Below are 17,570 nucleotides of genomic sequence, written 5' to 3'. Positions count from 1 at the left end.
TTACTTGGGAGGTGGGAAGGAAACAATCATCGTTTCAAGAAAGGGCAATTTTGGAAACCAATATCCCGAATTGAAATGTAATTTGCCAAAATCAACTCCCAAGCCAACCAGGAGAAGCAATCAAAGATATATCGTTTATATATGTAGATTATAATATAATAAACAAATACATTTATATCGTTTATATATGTAGATTATAATATAATAAAGAAATACATCTATTTTCGTATAAATACCGGCCTCTTTTCATCCATTTGTTATGCAGTAATCCCTAATTTCATATCTTCAGCGATGGCCATGTTCGCCCATTACTTGGCTTCATCTTTGGGATATCACCATCACTCCCTGGCAGCGGCTGTTGCAGTACTATCTTCACCATTTCCCCGGATTACTTTGTTAAAATTATCACGGTTTTCTACTATTATTGCTGACAAAGACAAGTCCACAAGCTACACAGAAGCAGAGAACACATGCCTCGTTTCAGAATTCTTACTCAACGAATGTGGGTTCAGTCAGTCTGAGCTCTTAGCTATCCTTAAAGCAAGGACATCCATGGTGGCGATGAGATCAGCTCATACCGCCGAACAAGCGGTACAGTTACTGAGAGATTCAGGATGCACAGAACGCCAGGTAAGGCTTGCTGTTACCAGAAACCCATCCATTCTTTGTCTCAACGCTGATTGGCAGTTGAAACCCAAGATTGAGTTCATGAAAACATTGGGCCTTCCTACACAAGACTTGGGAAATGTCATATCCAATGGATCCAGATTGCTCAGCTCCAGTCTCGAGAAAACCCTGCGTCCCAACATCCAGTATCTTCAAAACCTGTTCGGTTCAGAGGTTAATGTCTCCATTGTTTTCAAATCGGCACCTTTTATTCTAATTAAACGTAACGGGCCTGAATTTTGGGAAAAGAAATTGAAGCATTTGACAAGTTTTGGGCTCCTCGAAGATGACATCAAGGACCTTGTTAGGAGGTGCCCATTTATATTAAGTGCTTCCATGGATAAAGTGCAGAAGAGCATGGACTTTTTTATGCATACTGTAGGGCTTCCTTCAAAACTTTTTTTATCATGTCCTCATGCAGTGTCTTGTTTCAGCTTGGAGCGTAGGATCAAGCCCCGCCACAAGGTGTTGAGTGCTCTCAGTGCAATGCAACCTTCCAAGTGTCCTCCTAGTCTCTTTACTGCTCTTGCTTTAAGTGAGCGTAAGTTCCTTGAAATATATGTCGAGTGCAGTCCTCATGCCAAAAAGTTACTTGAAATGTGCAGTGGCAAGCCTGCCCTCTAAAAGACTAGAATTTCGGGTTTCTGTTTTGGTCAGGTTAGATTGTATTGCGTTACTCTTATTGATTGAAAGAGGTTTGAGAACATCAACCAAGGGATCATCAATCTGTTATGATCCAGTGCCATGATCCCTCTAGTCCACATGAGTAATGGGTGGGAATTAATATATATAGAAAATGATCACGACACAGTCAGTTCCGGTCTGGGATCTTGTTTTGGCCAGCTTATTGTCACACCACAATCACAATCAACATGCACTGTTGAAGGATACTCAGTTGTAATACAATCACAGAGAATGCATCAAATAACACATTTTTGAAAGACGAAAAAAACTCTCATCACCAGATAATTTGTTTTTTTGCTATCACCTTGCAACGATCATGCATTGCTTCCTCCCTTTAAAATGTGATGGGATAGATCTGAAATTTTGACTGTTTGAATCATGGTTAACTTGTAAAAGTAAATATTCAAATCCCGCAGGCAAATGTAGGGACTTCAAATTCTTATCCGTTTCTACAGTAGTCTGATCTGATTGTTTCCAGATATGTTGTATCTATGAGACTTTACTGGAATTGACACATTTCAAATCCAAGCTAGACATTGCACACTAGTTAATCGGTGTTATCTCAAAACAGGTAGAAAATAAAGCAAGCCATGGCCTTAAAGAGATAAACAGTGTTTCATCTTTTACTTGGGAGTTGGGAAGGAAACAATCATCGTTTCAAGAAAGGGCAATTTTGGAAACCAATATCCCGAATTGAAATGTAATTGCCAAAATCAACTCCCAAGCCAACCAGGAGAAGCAATCAAATATATATCGTTTATATATGTAGATTATAATATAATAAACAAATACATTTATATCGTTTATATATGTAGATTATAATATAATAAAGAAATACATCTATCTTCGTATAAATACCGGCCTCTTTTCATCCATTTGTTATGCAGTAATCCCTAATTTCATATCTTCAGCAATGGCCATGTTTGCCCATTACTTGGCTTCATCTTTGGGATATCACCGTCACTCCCTGGCAGCGGCTGTTGCAGTACTATCTTCACCATTTCCTCGGATTACTTTGTTAAAATTATCACAGTTTTCTACTATTATTGCTGACAAAGACAAGTCCACAAGCTACACAGAAGCAGAGAACACATGCCTGGTTTCAGAATTCTTACTCAATGAATGTGGGTTCAGTCAGTCTGAGCTCTTAGCTATCCTTAAAGCAAGGCCATCCATGGTGGCGATGAGGTCAGCTCATATCGCCGAGCAAGGGGTACAGTTACTGAGAGATTCAGGATGCACAGAACGCCAGGTAAGGCTTGTTGTTACCAGAAACCCATCCATTCTTTGTCTCAACGTTGATCGGCAGTTGAAACCCAAGATTGAGTTCACGAAAACATTGGGCCTTCCTGCACAAGACTTGGGAAATGTCATATCCAATGGATCCAGATTGCTCAGCTCCAGTCTCGAGAAAACCCTGCGTCCCAACATCCAGTATCTTCAAAACCTGTTCAGAGGTTACACCCGCATGACATTACAATTGAAAAGAAAATCCGAGGTAGTAGAACAATTTACCCAGACCATTGGCAACCCCTGGTACAGGAGTTGAATGGATGTCTTCCTATAATTTTCCTTGCATATTCCGATACAGAGTGAGCCAGAGAGACGAAACATCGTGGAATGTTGAAAGACCCAGTAACAAGCGTCACGGCTGGCATGGTTCAATTCAGATCAACGGTTAACGATTACCTAATCGTCTAACAACAAAATCGAATGGCACATATTTTTACACGTAAGCAGTTTGGGTAGTTCATTTCATAAGGGAACGCCTTACAGCGTAAATATACAATGAAAAATCAAGAATTTCCTAGCTACAATAGGCTATTATTCCCATTTTTTCTGCAGTTTCATAGGGAACCACAACAAGGAGGGGTGTGTATCATTCTCACGAGAAGCACTTTTAAAAATAAGAATGATCCACTATTCCTAGATATGAGAAACCAAGGAAACCAACCTATGGAAATAGTGGTATTTCAGGTCTACAAAGGATATCTAGATAAAACCATGGGCACATTTCCAACTCTAGTGGAGCTTGGAGAAGAACGTGTGTAATCATGGAAATTTTATACTGGATATAGGAGAAAAGAAGAACAAAGCTAAGGTTGTGGATTATAACTAAGTAGTCATGGGATAGCCACTTCTTACAATCACCAACAAATATCTAGTGTAAGATACCGTGTCTTTGCAATTCTGTCAAAATCAGTTCCATATGATCTACTAAGAGAAAAAAAAATTGGCTTGCCCAAGTCCTTATTTCCTTGTGTTGATTCCTTGGGAATTAGCCCCCTATTAATTAGGGAAATTCCTTAATATGAATTGTGCAATCCTCATAGGTCTTCCTTTGACTGCATGCACCACTTGTACAATTTAGATGATTATAAAACTGTTAATACATTGTCCCTGAACTCCAATTTCAACTAGGTAACTCTCAGATCTGACATGCATGAGTTATTTATGAATGAATCATCACTTAATTAGTTGAACACATGAAGCAACACCCCATTGTCTGACCTCTTGCTAGTTCCTCCATCAGTTGGAACTAGTTTAACTAACTTTAACTCAGTTAAACTGAGTTAATTAATTACAACACAAAATAAACTCAACCAGGGATCCTATAATGTAGGAGACACTCTACATAACTCAAGTTAGACCCTCAACTTGAATTAACTGAGCCAACTAACTCGTACACGTTGTTTTGTGATGTGGAATTACAATTTTATTCCTAATTTAATTCAAGGAAAAAATTAAATTAGGATTTTCTTGTTGCATTTTAACACTCCCTCTCAACGAGAAAGGGATTATTAGATACCCCAATCATGCCTCTATGGAACTCGAATTAGCTTCTTGACAGTGCATTAGTCAAGATATCTGTATCCTATTCCTCTGTAGGAATGTACTCCAGCAACATGATTCTCCTCTGCACACAATCTCGTAGATGGTGATACTCGATGTTGATATGCTTGGACCGGTCATGAAAAACTAGATTCTTAGAGAGTTTGATATAACTCTCATTGTCACAGGAAATCACTATAGGATCCATCTTCTAACCAAATTACCCAACAAGGATCTTCCTCATCCATATAGCCGCACAAGTTTCTTAATTATCAACCATGTCATTTGCTTCTTCCGAACTGAGTGCAACTGATCTCTGCTTCCTATTGTACTAAGAAACTGTTGCTGACCAAATACTAAAGATTCCTCTTGATGCGCTCTTTCTGTCGGATGGAATCCCTACCCAATCTGCATTTGTAAAGCCTTGAAGCTTCACTCTCTCTGTCCATCTATACCAAATACCAAATTGAGTGGTGCCTCTAAGGTATCTCAACAAATGTTTAGCTTCCTTCCAATAGAGTTTGGTTTTCTTAACCATTGCTTGAATAAGGTGGTTAACTACAAAACATATGTCAAGTCGTGTGTTCACCAAATACATAAGTGAACCCACAAGTTGCCTATAAATAGTAGCCTCCACTACTTCACCTAGAGTAGCATCTTCCTTCCTCCAATTTCCTGCTAAAGGAGTCTCCATCGGTTAGCTGCTCTCCATGTGGAACTTCTTCAGTGTCTTGTTGGCATACTTGACCTAAGAGACAAAGAGTTCCTCATCTCCTTTCCATACTTCCATACCAATGATCTGAAAATCACCCTTGAGTGACCTCAGTTAATTGATTAATGAATGAAGGTATTATAGAATCATGTGCTGGCGTGTGTTGTTGGGAAAAGTATCCAATTCGGAATGCCCCTATCCCACTCTAAGGTGTGATAGTGCCTTAGCAACAAACAAGGAAACTTATTTTAGTATTTCTTCTTTATGAAATGTAGATGAGGGGAAAGGATGTAACTAACCTGTGTCTTCCGCTAGTTTGTCGATCCAAATCACTCCTCTCTTCAGTAGCTCCCAGATTCTTGCTCCTTCACCAGCCCAGCTTCACCGAATTCCTGCAAGATCACAAGAGAGAGAAACTACATGAAGATACAGATATACATTCATAAAAAGCTCAAGATCAGATTAAGCTAAACATGTAAGCATAACAAAACATCATTGGTACACAGCATGTAGGAGAAACTCAAATAGTTTATTGATAGAATAAGAAAGTCCAAGAGGAGATACAACCAAGTGAGTTCCGATCCAGCATCTACCTCCCAGCAAAGGAATCCCTTCCTCTCCTCCAACAAAGCATAAATCACCCAATGTACTAATCTCAATCTCAAACCAACAGCAATTCTCTGCAAAGTACAAAATTCCAGCCTCCTGAACCTCTGGGTGAGAGATCCATATATAGATGTAAGCAGAGAGGATGAGTCAGCTTATGTTTTGACTTGTGGCTTCTCTCTGTCAGTTCTTGCTTCCACTTGGAGGTTGAGAGCCTCTTACTCATCACTAGTCGAATTCATTGAGGCAAGTGTCATTGGAGAAGATTCTGGAAGCTTCCAGGGTCTTTCCACCTCGTTGAATAAGCTTGCCATTTGTCATTTCCCGCTCAGCGCACCCTCGTAGTGCTTCCACCTACGTTGCAGTGCACCTAGCCAGTGTAGCCTCTGCATTTCAATGCAGGCAGCTAGTGGAGCCTCTGAATTGATCCTGAATTGACTATTTCTGAGTGGTTTTTGGTGGAGAACTTCTGGGAGAAGCTGTCATTGGTTGACCTTGTTCCTTTAGGAGCTGTAACAACATCTTTAGGGACTTTGGATCCCTTGAATTATGGACATTTCATGCTTATAGCTATAAGGCACAAAAATGTCTATAACAGTTGCCCCCTAAAGTATGAGGTCATTTATCGGGTGAAATGCTTTATTAGGAGGATCCGAAGTTCTTCCAATGTTGGGAGGAGACCTGTAATAAGATACAATACAATACATTATTTTTCATACTGTTTTCATGATCTAGCTGAGGCAGGCATTCCCATGCTGAGCTTTATAAATTCATTTTGATGTACATAGGACAGACAATCGTCTGATGGTAGACTGATGATCCTGCTGAAATCATCATCCTTTGGTAGGATGATTGTCTGTGCTGCAATGTTGTACATGTCAATGTCTTTATTTTTCCTGAATATATATCGCAGCCCGGATGGATGAAACTAGATTCGGGGTCTTCAAACTCGTTCGATCTTCACTCTAAGTACAAGTTGGTCCATGTGAGAAATGTTCTGAAGTCGAACATGGAAAGACATCGCTTGATTACCAGTCAATGATGTAAACTGTTAACAAGCGCGAGAGGAATCACCGATAATGATAATGACCCTCAAGGTACTGTAGTACAATTCACGTGGTGTGAATAAAGGACTTGGCGTCGAACACCACGCAAAATCTTTCGGTCGAAGGTCATAGATGTATACCTGTCGCCAGAAGTGAGAAACTTGACATTGAGGCATGCAAGCTTCAAAGTACTGAAGGGGTTGTTCCTAGATCAACTTCTTGGATAATGAGCTGATGTCGACAAGAAGCGATCCGACAAAGGAGGGCCTTGATGTATCCTACATCAGTGACACGGAACGGAGAAAATTATTTTGATGGAGGTGAAAACGATCTGATGATATATGGTTCAGGGTGGCGGTCATGAAAAGAATGAAGGATAATGTATGGTAGTGGACGGGACACGGTTGACTTCTCTGGATGACTTCTCTTGAACATATCGGCGACACTTGTGTGATGGATTGGTAGCATTTACCCCAAAGGTGGATGGTATGGCGAGACCATGGTGATGTGATCGTTGAATGAAACAACCCAACCCGACTCAGGCACGGAGTGGAAGTGTCATGTTCAAGAGCGACTTGCTACCAATAAAGTTCTTTGAGTTTATTCCCAATTTTTCCCCAGTCATTGCTGACCAGTACCTCTTTATTTTTGTCAAGCTTGAGGAGGATAACATATGCTTGTTCTATAATTTTCCCTTCGGGCAAACCCATCGCTATGTTTTAACGAGCCTAGCGATAATGAAACTCATTCTCGTCTAAAGACAAGTTTGTCGCTATTAATGTTTTTTAACGAGTTTAACGAAAAAGATAACTCGGTCCCTTTTCATTTTTAAAGAGTCTAAAAGGGTACGTAAAGATAAATCCAAAGTTCCTTTTTCGTCATCTAATCCCTTAAGTCCGAAAAAGTATAAAACAATACAGAAGGGATGAGTTTTCGATAGTTTTAACGAGCCGAACCCCTTAGGTCCAAAAAGATTAAAATCTAGAGGAGGGATAACACTTCCGGTCGCTTTAACGAGCTAGAAGGCCAAAACTCGGCAATATTTTCATATTTTACGAGTCAGATGAAAAGAGCTTAAAGAAGACTCGTCTTTTGAGGAACGAGTGATAAAACGGGTTAGCAGCTGATTCCAGGTAAGGGTTGGAATTTTCCAATCACGGCAGTGTCACAAGGATGGCTAGTGAAATCACTCTTCGCAGCTGTTCCTCAAAATGGGTAAACAATCAAATGGAGGTGAATGATTGGCCAATGGAAAAGTGGAGGTGACGGTGCAAACACGACCAAGGCTTTAATGGCTGATAACGTTACATTCACGGTTGTTATTTACCGGAGGATAGTTCATTTTTTTTAACGAGCTTAAACGCGGGTTGAAACACTTGCTCGATCTTATGTTTATTTTTTAACGAGCATGAAATATGTGCTAAAACTGCTCGATGCGGGTTTATTTTTTAACGAGCTTGAACCCTGCAATAACACTGTTCGTGATAAGTTTGCATGCCCCCAGCATAATAACGCAAATCGAGGTGCATGCCCCCCAAGCTTCATTGCATTCAAATCGGTGGTTGGAATGAAGGTTTACCTTTGAGATTTGGAAAGGGGATTTATTTCATTTTTTAATGAGGTTGACACAGTAAAAGAACTATCCTCATGACTCCTTGTTTCATTTTTTAACGAGGTTGACATGAGATAAGAACCTTCCTCGGAGTCCAAATCCATTAGATATAGAAGGCTTCATATTCCACTGTGGCCACTTCCGCCAGATTACTCGGAGGCGGTAGGGCAAAAGTACCCATTAAGGCAGGGTCTTTTAGGAGACCTACTCCGATATTTTGGAGCAAATGATTGCTTCCATGGATCATTGGAATGCTTTCAGTAACTTGAGAACCATTGGGGAGGAAGTATTGTTGATCGACAATCGTAATCACTCCTTGAAAGGGAAATGCAATCTTTCTGAAATAGGTCGACACAACAGCTGCCATGGCATATATCCATGGTCTTCCTAGTAGGATGTTGTAATCAAGATTCCCATCTATGACTTCAACATCTATTTCTATTGTTTTCCCTCCTAGTTCAACTTTCAAGTTATTTAGGATACCATATGGGGTATATGTCCTTCCGTCGAATGCTTTTAACATCGTCGTAGACCGCGACAAGGTTGGAGATCCTAAAGTTTTCCAGCAACTCATCGACATAATGCATGTAGATGCCCCCTCATCAATAATTGTTCGATGAACGGTTTTGTTGAGGGCTTTCACTTGGATAACGAAAGCTAATTGAGCTGGTAACTGAGGATCGTATCCTTTGTGGTCAAAGGATACAAGATTGGAATCCTTAGGATCAACCCCACCAATGGCTGATAACAAAGCCTGCCTTTGGGATGGACAATTTTGTAGTACTTCAAGAGTCGACATAGCGGATGGCGATTGGGCCAAATCTTCCACTATGCTATAATGCTGCGCTGCTCTGGCGCGAGGATTAAATGTCGACTTGTGTACTACTCCCTTTGGCGGTTTTATTGTTAATTCAGGAATGATGGGTGGTACAACTTCTGTCGAAGTTGTTGTCGAACTGCTTGGTTGATCTTTTTCCTTGCCGTTCGACAGCTGCGGATTGCCGTAATCTTTATTCCTTGTTGAAATCAAAGCATCATTTTGTTGCTTCGAAATCGACAACATTAGCACTTGCGACGAGGAAGAGTTTCCATTTTCAACCAGATTTTGTCCTGGATTTGGGAACGGATCAGTTAACACGGCTGAGGTTTTTGAACTCTTAAAGAATCTTTTAAGCTCAGCTTTGTACGGACATTCTCCTGTCCGATGATCCTCATCACATATTTGACATGGATATTTTAGTTTCCTATTTCCAGGAGGGTTTGAAGAAGTTTTTTCAGGAGATGATTCACCCTGTTTCTTGTTCTTCCCTTTACTTTGTTTCTTCTTGCTTCCTGGTTGTTTGGTTTCTTTGCCCTTATCTGCTGATATGGCATTTACTTCCGAAGCAAGAATTTCGTCTTTTGCATTTTGATCTGAAATCTTACGGGCTTTCTTGGACGTAGCCTTCGTCGATTTCGAGTTTGTCGTGCCGATCACGCCATCACCGGCATGAGAGTCATTGTTTGATTTAGGAGGAGGAGGAATTGAGAATTCCGGCCTAGGGGCGTCAGGTATTTTGTCGTAGAGCGTGCCAGACTGAGTATAGACTAAGTCTAGATATTGCGCACGAGCGATAACTTGCTCTTTCGTTACGACTCCCCCCTTTGCCACATCTTCCGTTATAGCAGGAAGTAACGACTTGATAAACCATTCAGCTAATAGTTGATCGGGAACGTACGTTTTTACCATCCTACGATGACGTCGCCACTCATGTATATGATCAGATATGTGAGTGGTTGTTGTCTGTTTGAAGTTGGTTAAGATTTCCGTTCCCGTTTCATACCTTATCAGTAATTGAAAATTGTTTAAGAAAGTCGTGGCTAAGGTGCTGAAATTGTCGAACAAAGCTCTAAGCAATTCAATATACCATTTTGCCACTGGACCCGTTAACGTCCTCTGGAAAAGGCGAAGCCTTATCGAATCATCGTTTAGGGTGTTTGATGAACACCATAGATGAAATGTCATCACGTGATTCGATGGGTCCTCACCTGGATTTCCATTAAATTTAGGAATATCTGAAGGAAGTTTGTGAGGAATCGCTGGCCACCAAGGGGCGTAAGCAATTGGATCGTTTGTTAACCGGTGTAAATCGTGTGACTCTAAAGTTGCCACGAATGGTAACTGTTGATTCAGGTTAGGTGAAGCATACCCAGGATACGATGGAATTGCCTGAGCAGTTGGCCTATGCATACCAGCATAATGTAATTGATGTTGGTATGACTGATACGGTTGGTGGACATGACCATCGTAAAGTGGTTGATTTTGACCGTTTTGAATGTACGGTTGTCCACTTTTTGCAAAGATCTGCTGCTCAGAACCTTGGTATACTTGTTGGAATTGTGGTTGTTGATATTGCACCAGCCACGGTTGCGAAGCCATGTTCTGTTGTGCTATATTAACCGTTGGACCAAGGTGTGGGGTAGTTGTACCCGTTTGGACTTGTGTCGCCCCACCAGTAGGTGATTGTGGTTGAGTCACAGGGTCAAGGGGCTGTTGCATTACAACCTGAGAAATCTGAGGTTGACATATAACAAGCAACGTTTGAACTTGCGACACGGTCACAATAGCTGGTGTAGTCGGGATGTTCGACATAGGTACACATTGTTGCATAGAATACACAACCCTTGGTTGTTGGGGTAGTATAGGTACCCAACCACTTGATGTAACTCCAGTATAACCTGAATACTGTTGTGAACTCCTGTATGGATATCCTCCTAGATGGGGTAATGAAAGGGCATACTGCCCCCCATACGGTGGCAATCTGGAACTCAAGGGGATTGTCTGCCCTTGGGGACTGGATTGCCAAAATTGACCTCCAAATGGATCAATTTGGCGAGTCTCAACATAAGAGTTGTCGGATATTATTCTGGAGGAACAAACAGGAACGGACCATACTGTCGAAATAGTCCCTGGGTGGACTCCTTCTAGCGGTTGTGAGCTAGTCGGGACAGATGGTATGCCGGCAAACATTGTCGGAGTGACGACAGGGAGTTCTGCTGTCGCTGTGTCATTCGACACAGTCCTAGATGTTGACGGTTGTTCAGACATTTTGAGTCTATCCAAAAGATTACCTAGCGATTCTACAGGAACTTCCACTGGTGGTAGACTAACTTCTGATGTCAAAGGAAATAGAGTGACCTCGACTCCAAAATGTGTTGGAGTACTTGCTTGCGGATCTTCTACAATTTCCTCTATCGTAATCAAACCAGGTGGAAGGGGAAGACCATCAGGTCCGTAAAATATTTCTGGTGCCAAAGAAGGGGTTGAATCAACAGCGACAGATGTTTGAGGAACAAGACTCTCTGAACCGGTTACAGATGGAACTGGTTTAGTAACACAAGTGTTTGCTCTCAGACTAGGACCAGTATCACTGTCCCTCTGTGGCTGTTGAACTTCTTCTGTAGAGGCAGGGTTTCCAGAAATGTTTGGAGTAACCAGAATCTCGGATGTTGTTGGAACACTTGTTCTAACTTTAATGGGAGATTTCGAACCGGTTAAACGAGTTCACTTTGTCCGTACTGTTTTTGATTCAGGAGACAAAGACGGTTGACTCGTAAGCCTCCGCGAACAACGAGATTTCAATTGACTTTCTTCCACGATTGCGGATTACTCGATCAACCAAAATACAAAAAGGGGAAAGTGTGTTTCCGAATTAAATGAATTTTTAGACGCTTTAGACACAACTTGCTTTTTCAATTTTAAAGAGTCGAGAAAAAGAAAAAGATGACTCTAGTCGCCTTTGATGTTTTAATGAGCCCGAAGTGACAAATGCTCGGATGGACTTTTTCCGTTATAGAGTCTGAAAAAGGCCAAAAGGAACTGCTCTGGAGTTCTAGGTAGAGGGTGTGCCAAACTTTTCGCAAAACCGCAGAATACTTTTTAAGGTACGGGCGGTCAATCTTCCCGAATGATGTGTTCAGTGCATTGCGATCAGTAGGGCGGCCGACACGGCTTCCTAAGGATAAAAGGTTTTATTCCTATAGGGGTCTCCCAATATATACTCGACGGTACGTGGGAGCACAATCCGTACTGGCGCTATCGTCTCTCAGGAGGAATCACCCAACTATCAGTGAGATCGACAGTCACCAGGTTTTACGACGCCGGAACACGTCTCTAGCCTAGACCTCTATGTTGTGCGTTAAGTTACAAAGCGTTATTAAGTTCATTCAATTTATTTTAGGTTGATCTTTCTTAGAAGTTTGCCTTTTTGGATCACCACGAGATGTATGATACAATTCCTAAATGCACTCTAAAGATGATAAGCAAGCTTTTATATCTTTTCAACAATGAAAATCCTAGCTACAAGAGGAAAAGGAAGGCACAAACTTTTCTCAAAGAGCATAGAGCACACTGTAAATGCACTTTTCCTAAATCAACATGCAAACTATCAAAATGAAAATGCACATATGCATGTATTTGTTTTCGCTTTCTTAATAATGATGCCTAAAAAGAAAGTTGTATAAATTTGAATTCGATTTCAAGTGAAAACATAAACAAGCTCCTTTTTCGGAATCAAAAAGACGATTACGACACTTTATGATTTACTTGTTTAGACACTAGAAATGCATAAATTCAAACCAAATGACAAAAGTAAAAGCTTAATCAACCGTGAACAGCAAACAAACTCACTCCTAAGATCAAAACGACACTTACGACAGGTCTAGATCTAAGGGCGACAGTATGACTAGTTTACTTTTGTAATGGGAAACTGCAAATGATGTAACAAATACACAAAGAACAAATACAGTTTCTTTATACAACTGAGGCGGAATTGAGGCAAAGAAAAGGGGTTTCAGATAGGTACACTGACTGATAACAGGCTGCAAAAGACAGAGATAAAACTGAGCAAAAGGAAGCAGGGAACCACAGCTGCACAAGGCAAGGGCTGATCAGAGCACCCTCAGCACAGAGAAACTGAACTTCAGCACAGGTAGCCTTCACGGGACCTGCATTGAAATGCAAAACCTCTTCACAAAGTCTGCGCTGAAGCAGAAACGAGAATTTTCTCTAGGTTCTGGGTCGCGGTTTGCAGTTTAATCTACATTTTTTGGCCGGATAAAAGCTATCAATTAGGTACAATTAGGAGGATGATTTAAAGGAGTACTAAGGAGGACTAAGATCTATCACAAAGGGCTGTTAGAACACTTGTGGATCAGTTTGTTCAGATCATAAAAACAGGCCCAGTGAGTGGACTAGAGTGGCAGATCTCTACTTTGCATTTGAAAATGGCAAATGCATTTCGATTCGGCACTCCTGATTTTATGAGAAGAACAACAATAGAAACACAAATAGACTAACAAGATACGTTCCCCAGTGGAGTCGCTAATTTGTTGTTGGGAAAAGTATCCAATTCAGAATGCCCCTATCCCACTCTAAGGTGTGATAGTGCCTTAGCAACAAACAAGGAAACTTATTTTAGTATTTCTTCTTTATGAAATGTAGATGAGGGGAAAGGATGTAACTAACCTGTGTCTTCCGCTAGTTTGTTGATCCAAATCACTCCTCTCTTTAGTAGCTCCCAGATTCTTGCTCCTTCACCAGCCCAGCTTCACCGAATTCCTGCAAGATCACAAGAGAGAGAAACTACACGAAGATACAGATATACATTCATAAAAAGCTCAAGATCAGATTAAGCTAAACATGTAAGCATAACAAAACATCATTGGTACACAGCATGTAGGAGAAACTCAAATAGTTTATTGATAGAATAAGAAAGTCCAAGAGGAGATACAACCAAGTGAGTTCCGATCCAGCATCTACCTCCCAGCAAAGGAATCCCTTCCTCTCCTCCAACAAAGCATAAATCACCCAATGTACTAATCTCAATCTCAAACCAACAGCAATTCTCTGCAAAGTACAAAATTCCAGCCTCCTGAACCTCTGGGTGAGAGATCCATATATAGATGTAAGCAGAGAGGATGAGTCAGCTTATGTTTTGACTTGTGGCTTCTCTCTGTCATTTCTTGCTTCCACTTGGAGGTTGAGAGCCTCTTACTCATCACTAGTTGAATTCATTGAGGCAAGTGTCATTGGAGAAGATTCTGGAAGCTTCTAGGGTCTTTCCACCTCGTTGAATGAGCTTGCCATTTGTCATTTCCCGCTCAGCGCACCCTCGTAGTGCTTCCACCTGCGTTGCAGTGCACCTAGCCAATGTAGCCTCTGCATTTCAACTCAGGCAGCTAGTGGAGCCTCTGAATTGATCCTGAATTGACTATTTCTGAGTGGCTTTTGGTGGAGAACTTCTGGGAGAAGCTATCATTGGTTGACCTTGTCCCTTTAGGAGCTGTAACAAAATCTTTAGGGACTTTGGATCCCTTGAATTATGGACATTTCATGCTTATATCTGTAAGGCACAAAAATGTCTATAACAACGTGTGTCTATGTTATTTTAGGCAACGAATCGATCAGATTGCAAAATACACAGACACTAGAAATAGAAAACAACAGAGAAACACAGTAAGCAAAAACAAGAACACAACAATTAATAAGGAGTTCACACTATCCTCCAGGGCTACGTCTCCGATCCAGCTTTCAGTGGTGGCCTTCTTTTATTGTGTCTTTAAAGTAGAGAATTACAATGAGGAGCTCAACCTGAGTCTCCTAAAATGGAATTGCTTGGCAGGGTGGTTCTTGGATTTCTCAAGCCACTGGAGTACACAGACTCTTTGCCTTACCAGCTCTTGACCTCTCTGGTCTTTAATGGGAGGAGCCCAATGTGGTGCTCAGTTCCCTGACAGATCCTCTAAGGATGGCTCGATGCTGCCTTATGCTGCAGGTCAGCTTGGCTCTCTGTCTTTCTGCTCTTTGCTTCACTGTCTCTTTTTTCTCTGTTTTCGTTCTCTGTCTTCCTCTCTTCGTGTCTTCTATTCTGTCTGTTCATGGATTTGAAGCCAATCGTTCTCATGACTGCTCGATTCTGCTTCCTTCCTTCATCAGATTGTCTGTTGCTGTTCACTTGGAAATCCCTGTCTTCTGCATCATCATCAATGACTCATAGGGAGTGGCCACTTTTCCTCTTGCAAATTGCGCCAACTTTTCCTCGTTGGTTTGGTTCTTCGGTTACGTCAGGAAATGATTCCTCCGCCACCTCAGTGGTTAAATCAGACCTAAAATCCTTATACATCACAGCTTAATCCCCTGTTAATTCTGGTTCCCCCATCGGGCGCGATCTCATATGTTATATCTGGAGCCCCCAAATCCGACGCCATTCGCTCATTTCGCGCGGTTAACTTTCTCGACCATTAGTGCACGATGAGCAGCATTTTTCTCTCTCCTCTACATGCCACGCGTCAGGCGCTAAGTGGAATCGCCCATTTTTCTCCAAAAATCTAACTAAAAATCTAACACTAGAAATTGCATAGAAAGGTAAAAACAATGTTTTTGTGGCAGCAAGTATGCCTTGGCCTCAGCTCATGGTCCCAAGGAGGGAGAGGTGAGATCAAGGATTGCTTGATGGTCTTTTTGCAGATCTTTTCTGTTACCAAACTGTCAAATCAACCTGAAGCATGAAAAGCTATTTTAATCATCAAAAACAACATAAGTAACAAAGCAAGATCTTAACCTAAATAACAGAAATTATTCTATGAATGTAGCAAAGACACATAAAAGTACAAAAAGGAGGTACTGGCACTTGGGTTGGGCCCAACCCCAAGAGATATAGCCTCCTAAGAAAACTCAGAGCTGGTGAAAAATGAAATTTATCTCCATTACTTAAAAAATAATCATGTCACAACAATGTTTACAGCAAGAGCTTGAAAATGAGCTGAAAAGTAGAGCAGCACCAAAGTGAAAAAAAAAACTATTCAAGAGCTAAACTACCAAGGCTTGAAGCCTTCCTACTTATGCACCACGAGGACTCCCAACAACCCTCCTTAACTTTAGGGCCTTGGCTACTCAAACTGCAGTTAATCAGCCACTTCACAAAATATGCTCAGTTGCCCCTTGAAATCATATTTGGTGGGCTGTTGAACTCTGAGCTGATGGTGGAGAACTCGAGGAAGGGGTCCTTTAGTGCAGGAGAGACCCTTCCTACAAATCCTCAGCCTTGTTCCCTCCTATTTGGCTTTCAACTGGCTCATAAATGCTTGACCTTAGTCCAAAAGATGTCCAAAAATCTGCAATAAGCACGTATTAGACCTTGTGGTCAAATGAATATTCTCATTCGTTCAATTAACATAAATATATTCAAAAACATGCATAAAACTATGAAGAATGGTGGATTAATCGAGAATAATAGGCAAAATGAGCCCAATAAGTTACCCATTTTTGGGGCTCATCATCACCCCCTGCTAAATGTGTTGCTCATCCTCTAAGCAACTAATCCATCTCATCATCACCCCCTGCTAAATGTGTTGCTCATCCTCTGAGCAACTAATCCAGCTCATCATCACCCCCTGCTAAATGTGTTGCTCATCCTCTGAGCAACTAATCCAGCTCATCATCTTTGATTGATTTGACCGCCTCTCTAACATCCCAGGCTTCCGAGGTGATGTCCTCTTCTCGGTCATGGAACCCTGCTTTTCTCTCTACTTCCTCCCATTGCATGTGTTTCTTCTTCTTCTTTGATCCCTTCCAGCAGTCCCAAAAGCAATGGAGGATTGAACTTTAGGCCGATCCAGTTGGCTTGCAAATTTTTCATTGACTGTTTATAAAGTGGCACTCTTGTCAAGGCCTCCGTCATCCTTGTTGGGGAGTGGTACTCTCTGATTTTCATACTGTGGGACAATGTGTTCCATCTCCTTGTGCAAGCATTAATGCAATTATCACCCAACAGTCTCTCCATGTCCTCAAAGAGAGCAATGGCCTGAGCTTGCTTTTCAATGTAGTCTGGGAGAACCTGTGGGTTATTGGCAAGGTGTTGATGGGCATACAATAAAGCTGAGGGATCTTCTGGTTCTGCTCTGAACATGAGTGGCTCACTTAGCTCCCTGTTCATAACATTCTGAATCTCTGTTGCCCTCCTTTCCTCATGGTTTAACCAAGAGGCCATGGCCATGAGTTGCACATCTCCCAATGCAGCATTGGGGTCCCACAGATTCATGTTTGGAAGGGCCAAGTTGTGTAAATAGAATTCTGATAACTTGGCCTTATCTTCTGTTGAGCTGTTATCACACAAGTCCATAAACTGATGGTAATTCTGAAATGGAATGGTGCCCCTCTGGGCCAAGGTGTTAATTTGAAATTGCAACCATTGATTTTTAAGATATAAGGCATATGACTTAGCAGGTTGCCTACATTGTAAGGCTTCTATTGCCAAACTGGCCATGCAGGCCAATTGGGCCTCTTTCTCTTGCAACTGTTGTTTCAAACTCTGTATTTCTTTTGCTGCCTGAGATTCCTGTTCTTGCAGCAGCTTTGTTAGCATTTCCACAT

At 41.4% G+C, this 17,570-nt stretch overlaps 1 protein-coding gene across 1 annotated transcript; it reads left to right on the top strand.

Moving 5' to 3' along the window:
- Nucleotides 1-291: 291 nt before the first annotated feature.
- LOC149173037 (transcription termination factor MTERF8, chloroplastic-like) lies at nt 292-1,290 on the top strand. Its single transcript, XM_089426549.1, has one exon. It carries the CDS (start codon nt 292-294, stop codon nt 1,288-1,290), a length of 999 nt encoding a protein of 332 aa, XP_089282675.1.
- The last annotated feature ends 16,280 nt before the right edge of the window (nt 1,291-17,570 follow it).

The sequence above is a fragment of the Pinus tabuliformis genome, chromosome 4_2 (genome assembly GCF_031772625.1).
Source record: "Pinus tabuliformis cultivar Carrire ecotype Pingquan chromosome 4_2, CPIR1, whole genome shotgun sequence".
In the NCBI taxonomy this organism is placed as follows: Eukaryota; Viridiplantae; Streptophyta; class Pinopsida; order Pinales; family Pinaceae; genus Pinus; species Pinus tabuliformis.
This window is presented reverse-complemented; position numbering and strand designations above follow the sequence as displayed.